Here is a 23,996-nt window from a genome sequence, read left to right on the forward strand (position 1 = left end):
TTCACACTAGAAAAGGTATATTATCCAGAAACAGATACAAAAAGGAACTCCAATAAATGGACATATGCTAAAAACTAAGAAACGCTATGACTCTTGAGTATATGCTCTGTCCAGGACTTGTAATAAGTAACAAAAATAAGCTTCCAAATCTTCTCACACAAACACATTCTTGGTTTTTCCAACACATTATTTTAATTGGGGAAGGGCACCTATTCATTTTTGCTTTTGCTTAAACATGTAGGAATTAGAAGTTATTGCCCATGTATAGCAAACCATCCAGATTTTTACCAATAGATCCCAATCTTTCCATTGATTATCCCCTTATCTACATTGTCCAGGAGGAGCTTTTCCAACATTTCAGACAGAAACACGTGCCAAACTCAATTGGAGTCACCAGCCAAAATGATCTTACTCATTTTGTGTATAAGCTATTTGCTCTGTCAATGAGGCTCAAGACCCCCGTCTCCATGGGACCATCACTATTGCTTTGGGCATTTTAAATTGGCATTGTGGACTGCTTTGGATACTGGGTATCCCAAATGTTGGGATATTCAAGCTACTGGTTGAGTCAGTTAAAATCAACAGAGAAAGTTCCAAGAGTCATTTACTACTTCTAACGTGAAATTAAACCTGATTTTTAGGGGTCCAGTGACTTCAGGTTCCTGTTGAATGGAGAATAAAGTTGACTCCTTTCCCAATAGTCTTATAGCCTGGCTACTTAATGGAAGCCAAAAAGAACCAAGCTCCCTGGTCTTTATGCACCCTGATCTTAGTTTTGTTTCCATGCCCTGTTGTAAACCTGCCTGTAACATATATGGGAGGTGGGCAAAGAAGATCTCAAAAGTCAAGTGAAACTGGATTGACTCTTGCCACCATGAGTCCAAGTGGAAGCAACTCCCCAGTAGTGGTTGTGACAATATTCATTTTTTATTCCATCTTCCACTAAAATTGCGAGGTTTATAGTGGCTTATAATTTAAGAGTTTACAATACAGCTAAAAATATAAAAAAATGAACATTAACATGGAACCAAATCATTGACGACACTAAACAATTTAAATATATACACTTTAGAAAATACAAAAAATTAAAATAGTTCAGTTTAAAATACAGCACCTTGGAGTGCCTTTGTAAGCCGCCCAAGTCCCTTCGGGGAGATGATGGCGGGATACAAATAAAGTTTATTCATTTATGCATTGCTTTGGTTTTTAAATAGTTTATTCCAAAAGTTTAAAAAAAACAAAGAGTTTTAAAAATAATACTGATAAATTGTTTTTTTGGCTTTCTACTGCTTTTTTAAAAACTGCAAGGTGACATGGATTTTTTTATTTTTAAAAGTAGAATATTGGACCGTAATCATTAATAAAAATATATGATATATCCAACAACAAAATATATGGATAAAATATGACAACAGCCATGTGTCCAGAAAATTTGGTAGGCTAGCAAAAATTCCACAGGTTGGAGCAGTTGTTCCACTTAAGGATTTCCAAAGCGTGTTCCATCACCTCCTTTTGAAGAAGCTCTGTGTTGATTGTTTACCCTCCAGCCCAGTCCAACTCACATTGCTAATGACTGCCAAGTGTGTGATGACCCCCAGAATATTGAACCAGATGCCAATGCCTTGGGCTCGCTCTGCCACGGGGCGCCGGTATTCACAAACAAACTTCTGGGCATCCAAGCGAATCTCCACCCAATTGTTAAGCAAGGCAAAAAGAGGTGCCAGGGGACAGGCCGCCACAAAGATAGTAATAAAGCCAAACTGCAGGACTGAGGAGGAAGAAAGAAGAAAAGTATGATAACTACTGTACCAAAGAATTGGATGGAAGACACTACTCTGCTTTAGCAGTAACTAGAAAGTTATAGGATCCCACCTATACGCTATATATGCATGTGATGGGATCTATTCTGTTATTCTCATATTGTACCAGAAATGTTTTATGCGGGTAGAAACTGTTGTTCGAGGGGCCAATGCAATTCATACTCATACATGAGAATGCATGAGGAGCCCTGCTGGATCCTACCAAAGTCTTCTCTGATCCAGCATTTTATTCTTACAGTAGCCAACAGAGAGCTCATAAGCTTGTACTCCCCAGTTCAAGAAACAACAACATATGCTACAGGATGGATATATCCACCTTGACTCGCCCCATCCATCATAAATTCGTCCAGTTCTTTCCCCTGCTCCCAGATACTGCATACCCATTTCCAAGTATTCATTAAAGAGCCCTTCATAGGGCAGCAGCTCATAATCACTCTCCCAAAGCTGCTGGATGAGATGTTCTTGACCCTTTTTATTCCTTTGAGAGAGTTGGTCTCGCTTATGCCACCATGTTTTCAACTTCCTGTGGAAAGCAGAACAGCATGGTTATTAGCATATTTATGTCTTCTCTGTTTATAGTCAAGAAGGGATGAATTTGGTTATATTTTGTTGCAGTCAAACCAAGGCATGGTTTTCTAATGCATCTTTGGGAGCAAAAATTAATATAAGACACTGTTTTATTTTCAGGGAAACACGGTATTAGGATCAATAGCCTTAAATGAATAATGATAAGTAATAGCCCAACAAATTTGTGGGGCACAGTGTTGGGGAAAGGTGTTATATCCATTCCTTCCTCTATGGCAGGCATCCTCAAACTGTGGCCATCAAGATGTTTGGGCCCCAACTCCCAGAATTCCTGACCACTGAACACGCTAGCTAGGACTTGTGGGAGTAGGAGGCCAAAATAGCTGGGGGCCTCAATTTGAGAATGCCTGCGCTAAGGAGTTCACATTTATTGCCTCAACAGCCCTAGGCAGTAGGCTAGGTTAAGAAATAGTAACTGACCCAAGGTCACTTAGTGAACTTTCTCACTAATGGGGGATTTGAACTTAAATTGTTCTAGTTTGACACTCTCAACCTGCTACTACTGCAGACCACAGGAGATCCTATGTGGCATTGACTAGTCTTTGACCAGAAGAGGTTGTACTCATAGCAACCATATAAATTCTGGGTCATTTCGTCACTGTAAAAAATAGTTGACAAATGAAGCTTAGTAAGGTCCCTCGCAATAATTAAATTGTGCCAAGGCCACCTATGAACATGTGATATCTGCAATGGAAGAAAGTTCCTTTAGTCAGTACATTCCTCAGGTAGATAAATGTTGATGCTATTTGCTAGTTTGATCAAAATATTTTTTTAACCACAGAACTAGAACTTTATGAAAATTATTTTGGTTCAAAGCAGTCAAGGCCAAGTCATTTGGGCCAGTTCCGCTTTTCTTTCAGTTGAACCTGGTGGTTCCCAAATTAGAGTAAAAAACAAATGATTTTGCTGCCTAGCAAATTCATTCTAGTTTTCTACTCTGAAACTGAAATGAGACATCAAAGACAATGAACAACATCTTCAGTGTCTTGGATAGCTCCTTGAAAATAATACTCAAGCCTAGGATGCATATGCCACTTTGCTGGTGTGGAAATGAATTACTGCCACGGTGTCCTGTTCATCAGATCACTACATCAAATTTCTCCTATGGTTAAAAAAAGATTCTATCTAATTTAATCATTTTGAAAAGGAGCAAATATTCTCCTGTACAGTTTACAAATTACACCATTCAGGCAAAGCATAAGATCAAAGAAAATATACTCACGGTATGACGATCTCCTGCACATTGTTAATTACTTGCTTTCCCACCATGATGACCAGCAGCTCCTGGGCAAGTTCAATGAGACAGCCACCTGGACCACACTGGGTGAAGCAGAGAGAAACGTCAGGCAGGCAGTGTATACTTTGTGGCAGACACAAACTGACAGTCACTTGAATTTCAAATCCATGCCTCAAGCAATATTGATAGAGGAGCAAGCAGGATGGAATGCTTCTCCATAAAAAAAAAAAAGGACAGGAAAACAGACTACTATCACACACAGACAGCTAGAACTCTTCTCTCTGAAATGAAGAGATTCTATATAATGGCATACATGTTTTTACACTGAGGAGCATGCCATCATATGATTCCCCATCTACACCCTTATTAATGTTACTTCAATATTGATGAGTAGATTATGGAAGCTGTAGTTTGCAAAGGACATCCGATTGACACAAGTTGGCTATTTCAACAGCTGTTGGTGAGAACTAGACCACAGTGCCCTTTATGAGGTGCCTTCAAATCCACTTTGACTTATGGCAATCCTATCATGGGACTTTCTCAGTAAGATTTGTTTAAAGGAGGTCTGCTATTGTCTTCCTCTTAGGCTGAGAGAGTATGAGCTTCCACGGTCATCCAGTGGTTCTTTGTTCCTTGGCCCTACTCACAACATTTAAACCACTGCACTCAAGTGCCCTCTTTTAGCTTCTTTACCTTCTCGGGATGTTATACAGTGCACCATTTGCATACAAGTGAATTCTTTTAACATATCATTTTACAGCATCAGTCAACTAGCCATGTTCTGTATGGATTGCTAGAGCAGTGCCACACTAAAACATCCCTAAACTGTCACTGTTTCATAACCCCATGCCACTCGTTCCATCTGAGATACTCACATCCTCATTGCGGATGCCCAGAAGTTTTGTGTAGTGACCAGGATAGCCTACAAACCTTGAATGAAAGAAAAAGGAGACAGCCACTTCAGGTAATTTTGAAAGGTATAGTCAAAAACACGATTTCCAAGATTTGCATGTGATGAAAAGACAAAGAATAGGTAGCAAATGGTGCATTATTCACTGCAGCCCACCATTTCCACCACATAGAATATTCAGTCTGCTCCCACTTGAGGCTTGAGTTCATCAATCCACATTTCAAAATTTCATAAACATAAAAAAGAGGACTGCTATCCTATATTTGCACTGCAGATGGCAATAGTACTTTTTCTTCCATATCAAATCAACACACCAAGAACTGGAGGTAAGATTGCTGCTAAATTTGCTACCGTGTTTCCCAGAAAATAAGACAGTGTCTTATATTAATTTTTGCTCCCAAAGATGCTCTAGGTATTATTTTCAGGGGATGTCTTATTTTTCCATGAAGAAGAATTCACATTTATTGTTGAACAAAAAAATGACATTTATTATATATTGTATAGTAGTTGTCATCACGAACCAGCATAACCAGACAAACACTGAATCCTATCAAGAATTTCTTGTTACTACCTTTATTTCCATGTACAACACTCTATGGTACATACATTTCCCAGTCCTGCATGCTCTGGTGTTCTGTTTGACGGGCACGCTTCCAAACAAAACTTTGCTAGGTCTTACTTTCAGGGGAGGCCTTATATTTAGCAATTCAGCAGAACCTCTACTAGGTCTTACTTTCTGGGGATGTCTTATTTTAGGGGAAACAGGGTAGCTTGTACTTTTTTCAGAGGCTAAACGTTATAGGTAATCTTTTCTGACCTGTCATGGAAGCTGGTTTATGCTCTATTACTTGCAAAAAGAACCCAGCAGGGTGGGAAGTTACCACATAAATGTAAGGATGTAGTTAGTGCATGTTCCTTTCTTGATGTGTCTGTGTCACAATGGCAAGTTGTTTCCAATTTAGGCTCAGTTGCTTCTTCCACAAAAGAACTTACCTGCCTTTAAAGAAGGCAATGTAGATAGGAGAGGAGTAGAAGTTGACAAACTCAAAGACAAACACTTTAAAGGTGAAGGCATCTTCAAACATGGTCTGGGTACGGTGCATCTCTGAGGCCAAGAAAGATACAACGGATGGCATAAGTATGGTGAGCATTATCCTGAGCCATTCAATGGCTTATCTGCAACAAGATTCTGGTTAACTCAAACCCCACCCATTCCATTCTCGCTGGTCTCCATTTCACATAATGTAAGCACATTATATGTTGTTAGTATGTTCTAGGTGTTTTACTAAATACTGTAGAGTCTCACTTATCCAATATAAACGGGCCGGCAGAATAGATAAGCGAATATGTTGGATAATAAGGAGGGATTAAGGAAAAACCCATTAAACATCAAATTAGGTTATGATTTTACAAATTAAGCACCAAAACATCATGTTATACAACAAATTTGACAGAAAAAGTAGTTCAATACACAGTAATGCTATGTAGTAATTACTGTATTTACGAATTTAGCACCAAAATATCACGATGTATTGAAAACATTGACTACAAAAATGCATTGGATAATCCAGAACGTTGGATAAGTGAGACTCTACTGTACAACAACAACAATAATAACAACAATAATAACAACAACAACAACAACAACAATAATAATAATAACTTTATTTTTGTATGCCGCCTCCATCTCCCCAACGGGGACTCAGAGGGCTCACATGGGGACAAGCCCAATACAGATCACGTAACATCATAAAATCAAACAGTTAAACAGTTAAAACAACAAGCATCACATTTAAAAACAAATTAAACAGGTTATAGTTTTAAAAACATAATTGAGAGCAGGAAATATAAACAATCATCCACAGCATAAAATGGTCCAATATGGACATAAATGGGCAAACAATCTAACTGATAAAAAGAGTGTCTATATCAAAATAGCACATACATCAAATAGACAAAGCAGGTAGGGAAAATAAATATGGGATGGAAATCAAACTATAATACGACAGGGCAAATTTCGATGTGGGTAAGGGTCAGGATATAACGGATTTGTCTAATCGAATGCATGACAGAACATCTATGTTTTTTAACTGCTTCTGAAAGACAGCAAGGGTCGGTGCTAACCTAATCTCCCTGGGGAGGGAATTCCAGAGCCGGGGAGCCACCACAGAGAAGGCCCTCTCCCGTGTCCCCACCAACTGCATTTGCGAAGGGGGAGGAAGCGAGAGAAGAACCTCCCCAGAAGATCTTAGAAATTGCACAGGTTCGAGGGAAAGATGCGGTCACATGTCCACATTTGTGGTTTTGACTTATGTGGATTTTATTATTCACAGATTTATTTAAAATCTTATCTCTAAGGTCCTTTCTACACTGTTATATAAAATCCAGATCATCTGCATTGAACTAGATTATTTGGCAGTTTAGACACATATAATCCAGTTCAAAGCAGAGAATGTGGATTATCTGCTTTGATAATTTGGATTATATGGCAGTGTAAGAAGGCCTTAAGTCCCCCAGTTTGATGATCAATGTTCTTGCTGTTGTTCTTAGAGATTTCTAGACAAAACATCCTCTAGAAATCTCTAGGTCCTCCAGTATGATTCTATGATCAGCTGGAGGACTGAGAAATTACTAGAGACGTATCCTCTCAGGTTAAAAAATTGTAAATTTGTTTCTTTCACATTTTTTCACATTCACAGACCTGTACTCCTATTCCCAATGAATGTAGAGTGATGACTAAATAAAGTTCCAGCTGAGAAAAGGGTCTGGAAATAAGTTCTGATTTCAGCCTGTTCACATATTCCCTCAATACAAAGGATAATGTAATGTGTAGTAGAATTGGCCATGCCTTCTGGTTCTGTCTAGTTACAAAAAGTACAACTCCCAGAATACCCAGTAAATATGACCAGAGATCAGTGGATAGAGAAGTCTCAAGACTATACTAAAAAACAATATTTTCAAGCTCTGGCCCCAACCCAACATGGCTCTGGCCCCAACCCAACATGGCTCTGGCCCCAACCCAACATATGCCACATCCAACATCAACACCTGTTAATGAAAGCTGGCACCTGCATATACAAGAGAAGCTGGGACTTACCCCACCTGGTAAGAAAACGTGCCAGTGCAATATAGATTTTGGAGAGGATGAGAATGAAGATGAGGTTCACAACTGAGCCAGTGAGGCTAGCAATACGAGAAGCCTAAGAGGAACAAACAGAAGAAAAGTGATCCAAATACAAATGACACAGCAATGCCAAAATAGAAGCGAGCCCCCCCCCTCCCCCCAAGCTGTCTTACCGAAGCCACAACAAGGAAATTTCCAGATCTGGACACGACTACAGCAATGATGGCTCGGTAAAGAATGATGGAAATCAGAAACATCACCACAATAGAAATCTGCAGACATAAGCAGAGTAAACATTGATAACGTATATTTGTTGTCTCTTTACTATGATCTGGCAATAAGAATTATAATAATATTTTTTTTTAGTGTCAGGAACAACTTGAAAAACTGCAAGTCAGTTCTGGTGTGAAAGAATTGGCCGTCTGCAAGGACGTTGCCCAGGGGTGCTCGGATGTTTTACCATCTTGTGGAAAGCTTCTCTCGTGTCCCCGCATGGAAAGCTGGAGCTGACAGATGGAAGCTCACCCTGCTCTCCGGATTTGAACCACTGACCTTTCGGTCAGCAATCCTGCCGGCACAAGGGTTTAACCCATTGTGCCACCGGGGGCTCCGTAATAATAATTTTATTTCTTACTCGCTTCTCCTCGAGGCAAGTTACAGCATCCGTAAAAACATAGTTTCCTTTCAGTAAAGCTTATCTTATACCAATAATGCCATGGCAACTTTCTTCTCCTTTGCCTATACACAGAGAAAGCCACTTCCACACTGTATTGCTTCTGCTGGTGGGACACAAAAGCATCCCTTTAGAAGATCCTAGGGAGATAAATATGTTTATTATGTCTTAAATGTGTTTAAAATTGTGTCAACTTTGTATTTTTAAATTACAGTAATTGTTTATTTAATATTTTAACTTTTATATAGTAAGATTTTGACTATATTTTATTTCAATGTATTGCAAGCTGCTTTGAGTTTTGTATCTGGGGAAAGCTGGGAGACACAGACAAACAGAGGCATGAAATGTCATGACCATCACTTCAAATTCAGGCCATATTGTCAGACAATGCATTCCTTTCAGACCAGTCTTATATTGTAGGGATTAAAAGGCAAATACGTTAGCACAGATCTTTTCCCCTCCCACACACTCCAGTAGTGTCTTATTAAATAAATTTGAAAAGAGGTGGATTATTTTTATATATCTGTGTGTGACAACGAGCTTGGCCCTTAGGCAGTCATATATTAAGTAAAGGTAAAGGTTTTTCCTGTGACATTAAGTCTAGTTGTGTCCGACTCTGGGGGTTGGTGCTCATACCCATTTCTAAGTCAAGGAGCCAGCATTGTCTGTAGACACCTCCAAATATGATTGCATGGGGGGCCATTACCTTCCCACCAGACTGGTACCTATTACCTACTCACTTTTGCATGTTTTCAAACTGCTAGGTTGGCAAAAGCTGGGGCTAACAGTGGGAGCTCATCCCGCTCCCTGGATTTGAACCACTGACCTTTTGGTCAGCAAGTTCAGTAGCTCAGCGGTTTAACCTGCTGTGCCACCGTAGGCTCCTAGACATATATTATTCCCCCATATTTCAGATAGAGAGCTGAAAGAGAAACAGCTAAGGTCAATAAGTATGCTGGTAGTTGAATCAAACCATGGGAATCTTTGCTTCATTTATACTTTACAACAGTAGTTCACTCACCATCATAATGATGACTGTTGATCCAGCAATGATTCTTTTAAAACGATGTTTCTTGGGGAAATAAGGTTCCTCCTCGCCAGTAATTGGATTCAATGTTGTCATCGGGGCCATGGCCGTAAACTGTGGCCGTGGACGTTCCTGCAACAGAGGAAACATGATGTGATTTAGAACAGAAAAAAGGAAGAACTTCACAGTACCATTTGCTACCACAAGATGTGAAGACGTCTGCCACCATCTTAGATGCCAATAAAATAAATGAACATAGGGCATAGCTATTGATGTATAGCAGTCATTATGGGCATATGCTACCAGGAGAAACATATTTCTTGCATACTAGTCACTGGGAAACATGAGAAAAGAAGTGCTTCTGCACTCAGGTGTTGCTTATGAACTTCCTATTGACATCTGTATTGCCACTTTGGGTAGAGAAGAATAGCATTTCAGTCTAATCCAGTGGTTCTCAATGGGTGGGTCCTCAGATGTTTTGGCCTTCAACTCCCAGAAATCCTAACAGCTGGTAAACTGGTTGGGATTTCTGGGAGTTGTAGGCCAAAACACCTGAGGACCCACCGTTTGAGAACAACTGGTCTAATCCATCTGTTTTTTAGTAGTTTATGTTAATCTGGGGTTATGATTTTACTTGAGATCTGCCAAGTTAGTACCTCAATATCTTCAAAGTCTGAACAGTCCCAGCGATAATTCAGAGTCGCATTCATTCGCTTCCAGTACTCAAGGAACGTAACTGCCCACAGAGACATGAAGATGCTAAAGAAGACTGTCCCGCCATGATCAAAAAGACGGCCAGCCTGAAAAAGATGACACAATTATGGCGGAACATCTGCAAAAAATGCACATGGGCTGAGAAAGAGCGGCAACAAGAACAGTAATTGGGACTCACTGTGTAATGGTAGCATATCTGGATCTCCAAATGTGGGTGTGGCCCAATTGCAAGTAGAATAGGGCACTGGGGAGGCAATGCAAACCTCTCCTGCCCATTTGGCAGCTCTAGTATGCACTTCAAAAAACATATACCTCACTTGTGTGTTCAATGCATTGAAATGCACAGGTCTACTACTGAAGTTTTTAGTTTGACTCCCAAAAGCACAAATGGGTTACTTTGGATTGTGAACAAAACACAAGTATATCAGATTGCCAAAGTTACATTAAAAACATGAGAGTTGAAATATCCATTTAAAGCTGGTGATAGAAGCTGAAACAAATTATTTTCCATAGAATTGTATCATTTTATCGCACAAATGGCCAGATGTTGTAACAGGAAATCAGTGAAAATATCATTCTACAAATCCCCGAACTTTCACCTCTGGTCAAGATACAGCTAAAACCGAAGTTAATGTTGATCATGGATGGGAATATCTATCTAGCCCACTGAAGATCAAGGGAAAAACTTTGCCCCAGTTCTATTGTGTTTTAAAGATCTACATTGTGCATTTGGGACGCAGCAAGTTTAACCGCCAGCTACAAAAGATCCTGCCAACCAGAAGGTTGACAGTACAAGCCACAGGTGGGGTGAGCTCCCGCTGTCAGCCTAACTTCTGCCTACCTAGCAGTTCGAAAGCAGCAATGTGAGTAGATAAATAGGTATTGGTTAAGCGGGGAGGTCAAAGGTACCCCTGAAAAACATGCTGGTGGTTCAATCAACAGGCTCCTTGGTGTGGAAGAATGGAACAACAGCACTTCCCCATGGCCAAATCGAGCACAGCCTCCAGATGCTGGAAATGAAAGAGGGAAGCCTACCTCTGTTTATGTATTGTGTGTCTCTGTCAATTGTATAATGGCATTGAATGTCGGCCATATATGTTCCCGTAATCCGCTTTGAGACCCCTCGAGGAGATAGAGTGGAATATAAATAAAGTATATTATTATTATTATTATTATTATTATTATTATTATTATTATTATTATTTATTAGATGGTTCTTTAGTTTGGAGTTCTTGTAAGAATGCTGTTTCCCTTCATTTTCTATACATAATGCTTCCAAACTGGGAGAATTTTGCTTCTACACAAGGATTCAGGATATCTCTTTCCCATAACCCTATTTACCGGAGCAAGTGAGAGGGTCAGAGCACTCAAATATATTCTTAAATCCATTGCAGAAAATTAATATACAATACAACCCCTATATTCATGGGGGATACGTTTCTGAACTTATTATGAAAACAGGAAATTATGGACAATAGTGAGCCCTATTGAAGTGAATGACTTCCACGTAAAGTTGCTACAGAGTAACCTGGAGGACCTAGAAAATTACTAGAGAAAACATATTTAGTCAGATGCAGGTAGGTGAAACTGTGGTCATTCATTCCATGGGCATGGATGGCATACTGTATTACAGTTTATTCTGGTCTTTTTTCACTCTGTAGTGCTTCTCATTGTCAACCATTGTCTACATACTGGATATATAATCTGGCGATCAAACTGTACCTGAAACATTGGACAAACGGTGGAAAGGTTCCAGTAAGGGCAGACTTTGCAAAGTGGACACATCTGATAGTCACCACCACTGGTACAGATCTCCTGCCTGCAGTTTATAAATGCAACAGAAATAAACATGAGGAGAAGAAAACAATTTACCTCTTAGATTTACCTGTTAGGCCTGGGCTGTGGCGCAGGCTGGTGAGCAGCCAGCTGCAACAAATCACTCTGACCAAGAGGTCATGAGTTCGAGGCCAGCTCGGAGCCTGCGTTTGTCTTTGTCATAGAATCATAGAATCATAGAATAGTAGAGTTGGAAGAGACCACATGGGTCATCTAGTCCAACCCCCTGCTAAGAAGCAGGAAATCGCATTCAAAGCACCCCCGACAGATGGCCATCCAGCCTCTGCTTAAAAGCCTCCAAGGAAGGAGCCTCCACCACGGCCCCGGGGAGAGAGTTCCACTGTCGAACAGCTCTCACAGTGAGGAAGTTCTTCCTGATGTTCAGGTGGAATCTCCTTTCCTGTAGTTTGAAGCCATTGTTCCGTGTCCTAGTCTGCAGGGCAGCAGAAAACAAGCTTGCTCCCTCTTCCCTATGACTTCCCTTCACATATTTGTACATGGCTATCATGTCTCCTCTCAGCCTTCTCTTCTGCAGGCTAAACATGCCCAGCTCTTTAAGCCGCTCCTCATAGGGCTTGTTCTCCAGACCCTTAATCATTTTAGTCGCCCTCCTCTGGACGCTTTCCAGTTTGTCAACATCTCCCTTCAACTGTGGTGCCCAAAATTGGACACAGTATTCCAGGTGTGGTCTGACCAAGGCAGAATAGAGGGGGAGCATAACTTCCCTGGATCTAGACGCTATTCCCCTATTGATGCAGGCCAGAATCCCATTGGCTTTTTTAGCAGCCGCATCACATTGTTGGCTCATGTTTAACTTGTTGTCCACGAGGACTCCAAGGTCTTTTTCGCACACACTGCTGTCAAGCCAGGCGTCCCCCATTCTGTATCTTTGATTTCCATTTTTTCTGCCGAAGTGAAGTATCTTGCATTTGTCCCTGTTGAACTTCATTTTGTTAGTTTTGGCCCATCTCTCTAGTCTGTCAAGATCGTTTTGAATTCTGCTCCTGTCTTCTGGAGTGTTAGCTATCCCTCCCAGTTTTGTGTCGTCTGCAAACTTGATGATCGTGCCTTCTAACCCTTCGTCTAAGTCGTTAATAAAGATGTTGAACAGAACCGGGCCCAGGACGGAGCCCTGCGGCACTCCACTTGTCACTTCTTTCCATGATGAAGACGACGCATTGGTGAGCACCCTTTGGGTTCGTTCGCTTAGCCAATTACAGATCCACCTAACCGTAGTTTTGTCTAGCCCACATTTTACTAGTTTGTTTGCCAGAAGGTCGTGGGGGACTTTGTCGAAGGCCTTACTGAAATCCAGGTACGCTACATCCACAGCATTCCCTGTATCGACCCAACTCGTAACTCTATCGAAAAAAGAGATCAGATTAGTCTGGCATGACTTGTTTTTGGTAAATCCGTGTTGACTATTAGCAATGACCGCATTTGTTTCTAAGTGTTCGCAGACCACTTCCTTAATGATCTTTTCCAGAATTTTGCCTGGTATTGATGTGAGGCTGACCGGACGGTAATTGTTTGGGTCGTTCTTTTTTCCCTTCTTGAAGATAGGGACCACATTCGCCCTCCTCCAATCTGCTGGGACTTCTCCTGTTCTCCAAGAACTCTCGAAGATAATTGCCAGTGGTTCTGAAATAACTTCCGCTAGTTCCTTCAGTACTCTTGGGTGTAGCTGATCTGGCCCTGGGGACTTGAATTCGTTTAGAGAGGCCAGGTGTTCCTGGACAACGTGTCTCCCTATTTGGGGTTGGATTTCCCCCAATCCTTCGTCCATTCCGTGTTGCTGAGGTTGAAGATGGCTTTCTTTTTCTGAGAAGACCGAGGCAAAGAAGGTATTGAGCAGTTCTGCTTTTTCCCTGTCCCCTGTCGCCATCACCCCATCTTCTCCTTGCAATGGCCCTATCGCCTCCTTTTTCTTCCTTTTTCTACCAACGTAAGCAAAAAAGCCTTTTTTGTTGTTTTTTATGTCCCTGGCAAGCCTGAGCTCATTTTGCGCTTTAGCCTTGCGAACCTTTTCCCTACAGGTGTTGGCTATACGTTTGAATTCTTCTTTGGTGATTTCTCCCCTTTTCCACTTCTTGTGCATGTCACTTTTGAGCTTTAGCTCAGTTAGAAGTTCTTTGGACATCCATTCTGGCTTCTTTGCACTTGTCTTATTTTTCTTCTTTGTTGGCACTGTTTGCATTTGCGCCGTGAGTATTTCACTTTTGAAAAACTCCCATCCATCCTTAACTCCCTTGTTTTTTAATATCGGCGTCCATGGAATGCCGCTCAGTAATTCCTTCATTTTTTGGAAGTCAGCTCTCTTAAAGTCCAGAAAGCGTGTTTGACTTGTCTTAGTTTCAGCATTCCTTTGTATTGCAAACTGCAGGAGCACATGGTCACTTGCCCCTAAGGCAAGTTCTATGTCTTTGTCTAAGTTGTCTTTGTTCTATGTTAAGGAATTGGATGTTTGCCTTATATGTGTAATGTGATCCGCCCTGAGTCCCCTTCGGGGTGAGAAGAGCGGAATATAAATACTGTAAATAATAATTAATAATAAATAATAGATTTGACATAATTGATTTTTCTGAACTCTTTAGTTTCTCCAACCTTTCTGTTTTTGTTCCTAAGGTCCTTGTTAGGATAAGCATGGCTATATTAGGCCACACTTAACAGTGATTGTGCAGAAAACAGCTACTTGGCATAACAGGAGGTTGGACTGGATGGTCCTTGCAGTCTCTTCCAACTTGGTGACTCCATGAAAACCACCATGCATTCCCTATCTATTTATTGAGGAACAAATTCACAAAAGACACTATGATTTATTTTGTGCCTATTGAAGAAAAAATCTTGAGAAGACAAAGCCACACCCTACAGGCAGAGGCGGTTCAACCACCAGGCCAACTAGGCAGTTGCCTGTGGCGCCATCTTGTTGGGGGTGCCATCGAGGCAACTCCTGTCTCCTGCGACCTGCCTCCGCAAGGTATTGAACTGCTTTTTCTGTTGATTTGTTGTAAAACATGATGTTTTAGTGATTAATTTGTAAAATCTTAATGTAATTTGATGTTTAATAGGCTTTTCCTTAATCCCTCCTTATTATCAAATATTTTTGCTTATCCAACGCTTTTATTTTTCAGTGATTGGTTTGGGGGGGGGGGGGCAAAATTCTGTTCGCCTACACTTGAAAAATACCTAGGGCCGGCTCTGCCTACAGGCAAGTATTTGTGTGAAGGTCTAAATACTACAAATCCCTATAGCTTCCACTGCAGGTCTCTGGATTATGAGAAAAGAAGGGGGAAGTTAAAAGTTTACACTTACGTAGGGATGTCATTAAATATCATAAAGATGCCTATTATGAAGACTAGTGTTCCTACAACAGCTGCTGGTAGAAGCCACCCAGTGTAGAAACCTAAAGGAAGAGAGGAAAAGGCATCCTGGAATAGCAGAAATGCATGCATGCAGTATTACTGAGCAAGGATCCCCTGCTGTCCTCTATAAACTTGCTGACAGAAAACCTGAAACAATTCTATACCCTCTGGCTATCCTGATTTGCCAGTGCCAGATTAATCCTCTGACTTCCCACCTTTTCAGCAGCTTTTGAAATGTCCCATTTTCTCTCTCCACCTATAATATTATGGAGAAAAAGCACAATGCCACTGAGGCAACATACTTTCCTCTCCTGATTTGGCAGTGACAGTCTTGATTGAGTTTCTGTAACCCCACTTTTAAGGGAGTCCCCAGTGGCACAGAGGGTCAAACCGCTAAGCTGCTGAACTTGCTGAATGAAAGGTTGGCAGGTTCGAATCTAGGGAACAGGGTGAGTTCCCGCTGCTAGCCCCAGCTTATGCCAACCTAGCAATTTGAAAACATGCAAATGTGAGTAGATCAAAAGGTACCACTCTGACGGGAAGGTAATGGCACTCCATGCAGTCATGCCAGCCACATGACCTTGGAGGTGTCAACACAGGCTCTTCAGCTTAAAAATGGAGATGAGCACCACCCCCCAGGGTCAGACACAACTAGACTTAATGTAATGGGAAAACCTTTACCTTTACTAACCCCACATTTTCAGCTACTTTTATAATAGTCTAGTTTTTCTCTCCTCTTCTTACATTCTCTTTTTGTCCACAGCTTATTTCAGTTGCTGCAAACTGAGTTCAAAGTACAAAAGTAGCTTGAGCTCAATTAACTCAAGTATTGGGTAATGAAGGGGGAGAATCTTGCCTTTATTTTAAGTTTCAGGCAAAGGCAAATTGCTTTTGTGTTCTTCCCTATTAATAATGTCCTTGGCCCCATGTTTCCTATCTTTCAATACTAAAATGTTGGAGGTTGAGACAACAGTTTTTGAGATATTAAGGAATGCGTTCAGAAAGACTTGTACTCACCAAGCCAGGCAAAGTAGAGAGCAATCTTCTCCCCAAAGTACCTTCGGATGTGGTCCAAAGGCTGATACTTCTTCCATTTACACCATTGGGCCCAATAGTGGAAGAGAATCTGCCTCTGAGTCAACTGAGGGGGGACCATCTCTTCTGATGGCATCTTGTAAGGACCCTTTTGGCAAAACATTACATTATCTGTGTCATGGACAGTTTTGCTTCATATGTTTTCCATTTTATATTGACATACCACTTTCTCTTCAAGACTTTAATGCAACAGTAGTCCAACAGTAGCATGTGAGCTACATCCTAAAAAAACCCCCACCCCAAATATCCTCAGGAACATTGTTCAGTAAGTACTCAAAGTACTTACTGAACATAAAAGCTGCCGCCTTTATTATGGTGCCATTTGATAACACACCAACTTTGGTGACTCCAAGATCAGGCATGTGGATGTGCATAAAATGATGTTAAATTATAGTATAGATATAATAATATTTGGGAGTGAAGAATGTTGTCTTTTCATTGGAGGCCTCAAGTTTCTCCAGGTTAGTGTCTCACCCACAGTTTTGCAAGCACACTCAGTTGTTCATTCATTACAGAAATTGCAGATTATCTGCTGAATACTTTCCTCCAGGTTCATGTTGCCATAGGAAAGACATCCCTTTTCTAAAAAATGAAAAGGGGAAGACGGCTTGATAACTTACATCATGCATTGGGAATGCAGCTGTGAAGACTTCCTCACTCAGGAGCCTTTCTATTCCAACCTCTCCTGTTTTGGGGTTACCATACGATGTCGTGGCCAGGATCTCATAAAGCTGAAGGGAAGCAGAAAGACATAAAACCAAGTTGTACTTTGACTTCCCTACCTGACACCAATCACCCACATTACACTATTCCAAGTCTGAATTCTAAGATAAATCTACAAGATCTCCCCTCCACTATAGTTCTTGATGTCTTGCTTCCTGCCATACAATACACAGAACTATTATTGGCTATGTAGTCATAATAATCGCAAATGATGGCAAAGAACTTTACACATAAATTAAGAAGTAGAGGAAAAGAATCTTTGGGCCCAAAGAATTACAAAATAGCCAGAGGTTATATAAAAAGATGTGTTTTGGAGAAAAAGAGTGGCAACAAGGAGTTTAGATAGAGTAATAGGTTGTGGGTATAAAAACATACAGAAAAAAATTAAAGAATAAAATCCTTATTAGAAATTAGAAACAATGGAATAAGGTAGGGGACAGGATGAAACAACGCTACTATTTCAAAAGCTACAGTTCATGAGGTAATTATGAACATTAGCACTTTCTACTGAGCCCTCCATGGCGTAATGGGTTAAATTCTTGTGCCGGCAGGACTGTTGACCAAAAGGTCAGCGGTTCAAATCCGGGGAGCTCCCCATGTGGGGATATGAGAGAAGCCTCCCACAGGATGGTAAAACATCAAATATCCGGGCATCCCCTGGGCAACGTTCTTGCAGATGGCCAATTCTCTCACACCAGAAGCAACTTGCAGTTTCTCAAGTTGCTCCTGACATGGGGAAATAAAGCACTTTCTACATCTGGCCTCACTGTTTATAATCTCCACACATATATGTCCTGTGAAAAATGTAAGGTATATACCTATAACTCAGCATTAAACCACACATTGGATTAAACAGACCACCCAAAACCTATGCTCTTATCTGTGGATAAGGGGATTGTACCACAGTAACTACAATGGTCAGATAGTATAAGAGCCAGTGTGGGAAAGCAGTAAGTCCAACTGGGCACTTAATACATATGATGATGATGATGATGATGATGATGATGATGATGACGAGGAGGAGGAGGAGGAGGAGGAGGAGGTAGGAAACCATGTGGACTTCCATATTTTATCAAACGGCAATCCCCATCAGCCTACACCAGAACATGGTGGGAACAGCGGTCCCCCAGCATCCTGGATATACTATTTACAACCTTAGGTATGCATCAGCCTGAGCTTCAGACTTACTATTCTGTGCCGTTGTGTGCTACTGAAGAATGTCTCATGGTTATTGCTCCCGAGAAACCTGAGAAGAAAAACTTGAATGAAAAAGTGCTGAGCGTGAAAATCAGGTTTTAATGAGGAGCTGGAAATGCTTCCCCAACCCCAGTGTGGAACTCTAGTGGTCAACCCCAAATATTAGTCTTTCAGTGAAATCTAGATTAATTACAGATTGCTGTAATTTGGTGCATCAGACAGGGGCACATTAGCTTTCTCCTGAGATGATTAGCTATGAATGCAGATTCAGGTACAGAATAATATTTGACCTGTGTGTACATATTCAGTTTGGAAGTTAAGTCAAATGTGGCAGTTATAATTGAATGATCTGCTTTATGTGAATCTAAGCTATTATAGTAACGACATTGGTGTTAGGGCTAGTTCTGTCATTAGAAACAGTGAGGCAGCTGCTTCAAGTAATATATGTATTCTGTACAGCTTATCATGAAAGAATAGCAGATTTTTAGTTGTGGTTTTTATCATTATTGTATTTTAAAAGCCAAGGATGGGGCAGGGCTTTTGTACAACTTTCTGCTCTACCACCTGAAATCACTTGGCTATCTTTGGTGAGTTGAAGTGAATAAGTGAGAATGTCATGTGCTATTTTGCCTCAAAAGGCAAAATGTTTTGGGTTACACCTGATAACTATAGTTATTAAGTAATACAATACATGGCATTTGTAGTAAATGTTTATTTGGATTGTGCACATGCTGAAATGCACTGGGCTTTTTCCCACCAAGAAAACTACCACAATATGACCATATTGAGACATGTTTCTTGTTTATTCTATGAATACTTCCTAGTTTCTCCTTCATTTGTGGATGGTTTAGCAACGGAATATGGAAAATATTAATTCTATTCTGTATGATAGTGTTAAGGTTTGGTAGGCTACATGAATGTTTCCTATCGAATCATAGAATAACAGAATAATAGAGTTGGAAGAGACCACATGGGCCATCGAATCCAACCCCCCGACATACAGGAAAAGCACATTGAGCACCCCTGACAGATGGCCATCCAGCCAAGGAAGCTTCCAAGGAAGGAGCCTACACCACACTCTGAGGCAGAAAGTCTCACTGCTGAACAGCTCTTACATTCAGGAAGTTCTTCCTAATGTTCAGGTGACATCTCCTCTCCTATGATTTGAACCTATTACTCTGAGTCCTAGTTTCCAGGGCAGCAGAAAACAAGGCTGCTCTCTCTTCCTTAAGACATCCTTTCACATATTTATAAATAATAATAATAATAATAATAATAATAATTATTATTATTATTATTATTATTATTATTATTATTATTTTATTTTTATACCCCGCCCCATCTCCCCGAGGGGACTTGGGGCAGCTTACATGGGGCCAGGGCCAGGCAACAAACAATATAAAACTCTACAGTAGAAAACAAATCAAAAACAGATAAAATCACATATACCAATAAACAATAAACATACTTTGATAAAAACCTGGGTTGGCTCCTAAAAGAGGAGTGGGCCAGAAAAGTGCAAATAGTGTACGATGCAAATTAGAAGAGAGGTAGGTACCAGGGACTATTATCCCGTTAAAGTGCTGGAGAAGGCAAACCTAGAGACAATGTACGGCTAAGAAGTAAAAATACTATAAAATAAAATAGACAACAGAGTGATCCTAAACTAAGGAGACGTGGCTATCATGTCTCCCCTTAACCTTCTCTTCTGCAGGGTAAACATACTCAGCTCTTTAAGATGTGTCTCATAGGACATGGTCTCCAGACCTTTGATCATTTTAGAAAGATTGATAGTTCTCTAAGAGACAACAATATTGCGAGGCTGGAGGCTTAATATCTTGAACGTTTTCAGCTGTTTTCTGAGGAAATAGCTGCCAATTGTGGCATTTTATCTATCAAAGTATTCAATGGGATAAGGGAAGGAGCACATACACGTTTGGGCATGGGGCTTGTGAACAACAGACATTTGGGGAGAGTGCAAGTCAAGGAACAAAAATAAATTCCATAATCTTACCTGTGTAACTTATTTGCCATAAAATGACAGGTATAATAATCCACAGGAAAGTCAGGAACTTCATCATAAAGCAGGTTAGGGATACCCAGTTTCATCAGAATCCTGTGGGACCAGTTACTGACTTCCTGATTGGGCACAACCTGGGGACAAAGGCAATAAGAGACCACAAATCAGAGTTGGGAAATGTTTCTCCTTTTGGCTACAGCACTTTGTCCAAAACAATTGTCCCCAGTATGGATGGATGGGGAATTCTGAGATTTGAAAAAAAAAGTAACTTTTCTAAGCTCTGCTGAAGAAGAAGAAGAAAACCAAACTTAATGTAATCATAACAAAAACTGTATGAGTTAAAGCAGTTTAATTCCTGAGGATTCAGGCCTAGTTACTGCAATTACATAAAGGAATCCACTGTCACTTTTGGGAATAAATAGGAAAAATTTCTAGCATAAACTTTCATTGACTACAGCAATACAAAACAAAATCTGAAAAAATCCAAAACACTTCTGGTTTAAAACTTTTTAGATAAACTATAATCAACCTGGTTTAAAACTTTTTAGATAAACTATAATCAACCTGTAGCCTCTGTGTGGAGAGAAAAAGTAGGGTATAAATAATAATAGTAATAATAATAGATGCATGTAAAAAAGATGGCAATTTATCATCCAGCCCTTTGCATTGAAAACCTACTTGTATAATACATATAACAAATATAGGAAGAAATTAAGTAGCAGCTACCCAAGTACAGTTCACTTGATTTCTTTCAGTCAGTTCAAATGCGAATTAATTGAAATTAAAACATAAGATGTTGTTGTTGTTGTTTATTTGTTCAATCGCTTCTGACTCTTTGTGACCTCATGGACCAGCCCATGCCAGAGCTTCCTGTCAGCCGTCGCTGCCCCCAGGTCCTTCAAGGTCGAGCCAGTCACTTCAAGGATACCATCCATCCATCTTGCCCTTGGTCAGCCCCTCTTCCTTTTTCCTTACATTTTCCTCAGCATCATGACCTTTTCCAAGCTTTCCTGTCTTCTCACTATGTGGCCAAAGTACTTCATCTTTGCCTCTAATATCCTTCCCTAGTGAGCAGCCGGGTATTATTTCCTGAAGTATGGACTGGTTGGATCTTCTTGCAGTCCAAGGCACTCTCAGAATTTTCCTCCAACACCACATAACACCAAAACATAAGATGGGGGCAGTTTTATCAAAACAGGAATCCTCCCTTTATAGGAAAATGCAATAGGATCAAATGGACCCATCACTTCCCATATTCTCCCACCAAAAAACACTTGAGGGATGTCTCTCTGCCACTGAGAAATAGCCTTGACACCAAAATGTTGGCACTGGGGGCCCTTCCAGACAGGCCCGATATCCCAGGATCTGATCCCAGGTTTTCTGCTTTTCAACTGGATTATATGAGTCCGCACTGCCAGATAATCTGGGATAAACTGAAAACCTGGGATCAGATCCTGGGATATAGGGCCTGTCTGGAAAGGCCCTGAGTTCTCTAGGAGTTGAGCTGGGTTTTGATGGTGTAAGTGCAGATGTTTTAGATCTCAGCTCCTAGAATCTATCATCATTGGCTGTGCTGTTAGAGGTCCTGGGTTCTGAAGTATAAAGCAGCTGGAAGATCAAAGGTGGAGAACCCACATTTTAGATCTGAGTGTACTGCTGGATTGATCACTCTCATCAGAGGCCCAAGTGAGCTTGATAGAACTGTGTTCACACTTGTGTTTAAGTTACTGTTTAAGAAAGTGGTGGTTAGGATGCTGAGTAGGATGTCAAACTGTGCATGTATTACACTGGAACTGAAGCAATCTCACTGTCCACCAACAAGCTACTAAATTCACATATCAGTTCCTAACTAACTGGCATTTCACTTCCTCAATGTTATTTGCATGCAAACATTAATGTCACCAGAGGAGGCCTTGCAAAGTGCACATAACAATCTCTAGAGACGACCCAGATGTAAGCCTTATCCACAGTAGCCTCAGTGCCTTTCCCCTTGACATTTTGAAAGGATAAAACATGGTATGTTTTAGGCACCTTTTAAAGACCTATCTTTCTAATCAAAACACAAATGCAGTCTGAGAACTATATTTCAAGCCTCTGGTTTTAACTGATAATTGTTTTAATTTGTGTAATTAAATGTTTGCTTTTCATATGCTTTTTTTAATGTGTTTTATATCACTTTGAGATATAATTATACTTTAGTAAGTTCTATGGAAATTTGCGTGATAATTGTATTAAAATAACACATACAAAACCCTTCCATAGGATAGGATAGGAACAACTCGCCCTTCCCGCCCAATCTACCACAAAGTTTGGTTCCTTGTCTACATATAGCAAATGCAAAATATCCTCACCTGCAAAGGAACCCTCAGCCTTAGGTCTTCAGCATAATAGCAGAGTACGCTCCAGGGTGCACTTAGCAATATAAAGTGTACTAACTTCTTTGTATTTTGGGATACATGCTAGAAACAAAATAGATAAAAAGCATCAAGCTGAATTCTGTATTGAGTTCCAAATCAGTATACACAGTATCATGTACTTAAACATCCATGTGTCCTCATGGGGTCCTCTCACACCACACCATTATAACACTGTGGTTCCACTTTTGACTGCAATGGTAACATCCTGGCACAACGTAGATTTGGCAGCCTATAGAATCCTGGGGTTTATTATTTAGTGAAGCATTTGAGATTTCTGGCAGAAGAATCTAAATGTCCCAACCTCTAAAAAAACTGCAAATCCCATGACTCCATTGGATATTACCATGGCAATTTACATGGACCTATAGTACTACAATTGTGTACTGTGAAAGGTGCTTCCAAACAAGACTTTTATTGCACAGTCATGTTGCCTCACTCAGATTTTTACTGGAGGTCCAATCAATTGTCATGTTTGCTGTTCCCTCTCATCTTTCCATTGCTTTCCCCTTATTTTTTCATCCAAAAATAGTCAGTTAAGGAAGAAAATGCTGAATTATCTCCTGCCTTTACACTATGTAACACATTTTTTTGTCTCTGGGTTATAAATATCATTTCCTAATTGGTTCTATCATAAAAACATGGAAAAAGTTTATTAAACTCCAAAAACTTAGGTTTTGCAGGACATTCGGCAGCTCATTTTGCTAACGGCTTTCAATAGATATCTCATAGACTCTCAACCAATTCAACATAGTTTGTGGCAGCCACAAAAATGAAGTCTCTGGAGTATAACAACTACTTTCAATATAAGTACTACATATTTAAATAGGAAATAATACTTTCAAACCAGAAACAGAACATTTTTCAAATTTTGTGACATAGTGTTATCATATCGAAAAGCCCAGCAACTGGAAGCAAGCTCAGAATACAGGGGGAGGGAGGACTTATGTCCTTCTTTTGCAAAGTCCCTTCATCCCAGCCAGGTTTTAGCAAGAAGAATCCCACTTGGGGGAGATTCCAGCCTGGAGGGAAATTTCTGAAGAAGAGTCGACAAGAAAGAGAAAGGGCTAAGTGGTTAATTACACAAGCCAACAAGTATTTTTCATCAGATATAATTTTAGGTCATTCTTATAGAGTTATTTTCGTTGAATTCAGATCTGTGTTTATTCTTTCTCTATCACGTGTAGTTTTTGCGATGAGTTTTTGCTAATCAAATAATTAATGCATTTACGCACTGATATCAATAGAATCTAATTGAT

The 23,996-nt window shown here is 40.3% G+C and overlaps 1 protein-coding gene across 2 annotated transcripts in view; it reads right to left on the reverse strand.

Annotated features, from left to right (window-relative positions):
- The window catches only part of ano7 (anoctamin 7), a 55,625-nt gene that overhangs the window by 9,746 nt on the left and 21,883 nt on the right, over positions 1 to 23,996 (reverse strand). For both annotated transcript variants that reach the window (XM_062976523.1, XM_062976522.1), the window contains exons 6-21: positions 22,675 to 22,782; positions 20,318 to 20,457; positions 18,295 to 18,352; positions 17,004 to 17,114; positions 16,306 to 16,471; positions 15,239 to 15,329; positions 11,813 to 11,909; positions 10,033 to 10,176; positions 9,371 to 9,508; positions 7,850 to 7,948; positions 7,650 to 7,752; positions 5,546 to 5,657; positions 4,518 to 4,572; positions 3,628 to 3,725; positions 2,201 to 2,343; positions 1,563 to 1,768 (exon numbers count right to left, since the gene is read on the reverse strand). In XM_062976523.1, coding sequence (XP_062832593.1) covers positions 1,563 to 1,768; positions 2,201 to 2,343; positions 3,628 to 3,725; positions 4,518 to 4,572; positions 5,546 to 5,657; positions 7,650 to 7,752; positions 7,850 to 7,948; positions 9,371 to 9,508; positions 10,033 to 10,176; positions 11,813 to 11,909; positions 15,239 to 15,329; positions 16,306 to 16,471; positions 17,004 to 17,114; positions 18,295 to 18,352; positions 20,318 to 20,457; positions 22,675 to 22,782 — 1,869 coding nt within the window. The remainder of the gene's footprint in view (positions 1 to 1,562; positions 1,769 to 2,200; positions 2,344 to 3,627; positions 3,726 to 4,517; positions 4,573 to 5,545; positions 5,658 to 7,649; positions 7,753 to 7,849; positions 7,949 to 9,370; positions 9,509 to 10,032; positions 10,177 to 11,812; positions 11,910 to 15,238; positions 15,330 to 16,305; positions 16,472 to 17,003; positions 17,115 to 18,294; positions 18,353 to 20,317; positions 20,458 to 22,674; positions 22,783 to 23,996) is intronic.

This window comes from Anolis carolinensis, chromosome 3, assembly GCF_035594765.1.
Source record: "Anolis carolinensis isolate JA03-04 chromosome 3, rAnoCar3.1.pri, whole genome shotgun sequence".
Lineage (NCBI taxonomy): Eukaryota > Metazoa > Chordata > Lepidosauria > Squamata > Dactyloidae > Anolis > Anolis carolinensis.